Source organism: Silurus meridionalis, chromosome 6, assembly GCF_014805685.1.
Source record: "Silurus meridionalis isolate SWU-2019-XX chromosome 6, ASM1480568v1, whole genome shotgun sequence".
NCBI classification, from domain to species: domain Eukaryota; kingdom Metazoa; phylum Chordata; class Actinopteri; order Siluriformes; family Siluridae; genus Silurus; species Silurus meridionalis.
Window position 1 is genome coordinate 2772322 of NC_060889.1, and position 3829 is coordinate 2776150.

At 31.1% G+C, this 3829-nt stretch overlaps 1 protein-coding gene across 1 annotated transcript; it reads left to right on the plus strand.

Annotated features, from left to right (window-relative positions):
- Nucleotides 1-392: 392 nt before the first annotated feature.
- On the plus strand, nt 393-2727 carry ccl20l (C-C motif chemokine 20-like). Its single transcript, XM_046852133.1, has 4 exons — nt 393-544; nt 1850-1967; nt 2118-2195; nt 2338-2727. The coding sequence occupies exons 1-4, from the start codon at nt 436-438 to the stop codon at nt 2417-2419; spliced, it is 387 nt and encodes a 128-aa protein (XP_046708089.1). The 5' UTR covers nt 393-435; the 3' UTR covers nt 2420-2727.
- The last annotated feature ends 1102 nt before the right edge of the window (nt 2728-3829 follow it).

Genomic DNA, 3829 nt, shown 5'->3' on the forward strand with positions numbered 1-3829 from the left:
AAATTCAGGAAATAAACACCACAAAATTTTTTTTATTTTGTATCAGACATCGTTTTTGTGGCTAAAACTTCTTAGTAAAAAATTCCCCGAGTTTCTGAACGTTGATTTGTGGTCTCCTGTACCGCAATACTATGAAAAATGTTATGCGCCGTATATAAAGTACCTTTTTTTTCGGCGATTGGTGTGTTTTAAAACTCAACAAACACACACACAAAACCCTGTTGGTGGTTTCTACCTTTTCTTTTTTGCACGGTAAGCACATCTTGGAAATATCAGCCACTTTAGGCTTTCCTGTCCCCTTTATCTCAAAGTCATTGTCCTCATTTTACTCACCGCACCTCCTTCTGAAAAATACCCACACACTGATTTGTGTGTTTGCGTACTGTGTGTATGTGTTTGTATGTGTGTATTCTCCAATATATAAGACACCAGCACATGTGTGTGTCTCTAGTCCGTCTCGCCATAATGTCTCTGAAAGGTTTGGTGACCGTCGTCTTCGTCGGATGCTGGTTTTTGTGCATGTTCTGTCTGACAACAGACGCATGTGAGTATATTTTTAGCGTTGTTGTTTCTTTTTTTTTTTTTTCAATTTCTTTATTTTCAAGTAAATTTCTGATCGTGACATATTTGTCCTATTGGATGTTGAAGGAAAAAGTTCATGAGATTTTTTGATGATTATTAACCTCATTTATTTATGTATTTATTTCCTGTAATCTTTATGGACATTTTGTCGATAGTGTTCTTTAGTATTCTACAAAGTTTCGCTAATGCTATTACTTCTACCAGTACTATTACCCAGGGTATTAGAATTGCAGTAAGTTAAATGACACTACATGAGGAATTCAGCAATCAAATAATGTCAATACAACATTATTTCGCAATTTCTTTAATAGTATACAATCAGACAATACAGGAAACATTTGTTGAACTATTAGATAGATAGATAGATAGATAGATAGATAGATAGATAGATAGATAGATAGATAGATAGATAGATAGATAGATAGATAGATAGATACATACATACATACATACATACATACATACATACATACCCAAAACAAATAAAATTTCAACAGTTCCCTATGAGACCAATAAAGTAATTAGATAGATAGATAGATAGATAGATAGATAGATAGATAGATAGATAGATAGATAGATAGATAGATACATACATACATACATACATACATACATACATACATACATACATACCCAAAACAAATAAAATTTCAACAGTTCCCTATGAGACCAATAAAGTAATTAGATAGATAGATAGATAGATAGATAGATAGATAGATAGATAGATAGATAGATAGATAGATAGATAGATAGATAGATACAAAATTTTGTCTTTTTTTTTTTTTGTTTATTATGTCTCTTAACACCGTAGCACATTTCAAAAAGACAAACAAACAACAAAACCCAATCAATATTATTGATCAAAATTCTTAATGTTAAATTAGTATAAAATAAAAAAAGATGTACATCATAAGGCACTTTGTTTTAAACGATAGATTAACTTTATTGGGTTTGTGTATATATATATATATATATATATATATATATATATATATATATATATATATATATTCAATAATATAATATAAACCAATGTCAATATAAGAAAATAAATGTAAAAATAAATAAATTCATATTTATTATGAATTAAAGATTTATAATGAATCCATTAAAATTACATTTTATTATGGCTCTTTGGTGTTTTTTTTTTTTTTGTGATGACTGATTTTTATTACACTGTTTTTTTATTAATGAAACACTTTGTCATCCTGCTGTATTGATGTATAATGCCAATGGTGAATGTGTGTGTGTTTCTGTGTATCGCTAGATGGCCCGCTAACCCATGCCTGCTGCGTCAAGTACACACGCACCCCTCTGGATTTCAAACTGATCAAAGGTTTCGCGGAGCAGAGTTCCCGCGAGGTGTGCCGCATCGACGCCATCATGTGAGTCATCTCACCGCAATGTGCAGCCAAACGTTACCCACAATGCAGTGTGGTTACACATTCCTCATGCATGCACTCGCATACAGTAGGAGAGCATGGCACTTGTACAGTAGCGTAAATGAAAAAAATGTGTTCCATTTTTTTTTTTAGATTTCTTACGAAGCGCAATAAAAAAGTGTGCGCCAGCGCTCAGGACGAGTGGGTCAAGAACATCCTGGCACGTTTCAGGTAACGGATTTTCATCCATAATAGACAGAGCTTTTGCAATCCAATTTTGTTTTAGTAGACAACTATATGTAGACAAGCGTCGAGTAAACAGGAAGCACTTCCTGCCCGTAGCGTCGCTAACGTGTCGATCTTTTTTTTACAGCTCGAAAATGAAAAAAATGTCTCAGCACACTGCTAACCAGGTCAACCAGAACGAGGATCGGAATCCCACCACGAGCGCGTGAACGCCTCTTCGCACAACCGCATCTTCTTCCTATCGCCCGCAGCAGACTTGTAGATCTCTTTTTTCTCTTTTTTTATCTCGAAGATAAATGCTATTTGTGGTAATCTTTCGAATAACCTGATGTAACGAAAACGATAAAACAATTGATGCTCGAACCAGGTTTTCTTGTCTTTTGCTATGTAGAATTTCCACTTATTTAACATGAATTTATGGAATAAATAAATACATTTTTTAAATTTTTTTATTTTATTTTATTGTATTTTAACACCTAACCAACACCTTTTCAATAAAAAAATGGATTCAATCAGATGCACCCGTGTTGTCTTTGCATGGCTCATGGACTTTCGTTGGAAAGTGTAAATGTCCAAATTTACGATCTATGTAACTTATAGTCTGTATAAATTAGCAGGTTTAGCGTGACATGTATTTGTAACCCGAAACGCCTTCGGTACGGGACTTTCTGTATAGTGCACATTGGTACCGAATGCAATCCTCGTTTTTACTTTTAAAGTTCAAATCGGAGTTCCCTCACAAAGATATTAAGTGGAGAACCACAATTTAGTTTAGTCTCTGCCTCGCACTTTGAGCGCAGTGTCACTGGATATTCGATCCATATCGGAAACACGATCTGTACTGTGCATGTGCGAAATCTCTGCCACTTCCTGTCATCGTCAACGTTTTTACAGCAGCGATATGAAATCTTTTGCATTTTATGGCTTTTTCAAGGAATAGAACAAAAAAAAGTCAAATATTAGTGATAGAAATTCGTAATATTGTGTTCTTTATATATATATATATATATATATATATATATATATATATATATATATATATATATATATATATATATATATATTAATGAATGGATAAATATCTTGTACAATTCTTTAATTCAAGACAGTTTTAAAATGTAAAAATATAATTTCATTGTAAAAATAAAATATTAAATGTAAAAAGACACACTGTAATATACACATCTGTATTACCCAAATGGGGTCTAACAAATGTAAAGTAATAAAAAGGTTTTATTTATTTATTTTTTATTCCATCAATTTAATTTGTGCCAATTTAACTGCGTACTCACTTTAATATACTGTATCTATAATTTTTTTTATTATTATTATTAAGTGTATTGAATTCATTTGATTGATCCGATTTTATTTTTAGATATTTCTTTTTTTTTTTTTTTTATTAAAGCAAGCATGGATTTTATTAAAAATTGTTTAAAAAAAAAATCCAAACACTTGATGTTCACAAATGTTACTATTTATATTTTTCTCCCTCTAAATGTACAAAAATTTAAATTATTTTTCCCTTTTTTTTTACATATTTATGATAATTTTTTTTTTAAAGAACACAGCCATCAGTGGTATTTTTTTGAAATGTAGTTTTTATTATATTAATACCATTC

Coding starts and splice junctions, on each gene's coding strand:
- ccl20l (XM_046852133.1), top strand. CDS start 436: ATGTGTGTGTCTCTAGTCCGTCTCGCCATAATGTCTCTGAAAGGTTTG. Junction 1,968..2,117: donor TGCCGCATCGACGCCATCAT/GTGAGTCATCTC, acceptor TTTTTTTTTTAG/ATTTCTTACGAAGCGCAATA. Junction 2,196..2,337: donor AACATCCTGGCACGTTTCAG/GTAACGGATTTT, acceptor TTTTTTTTACAG/CTCGAAAATGAAAAAAATGT.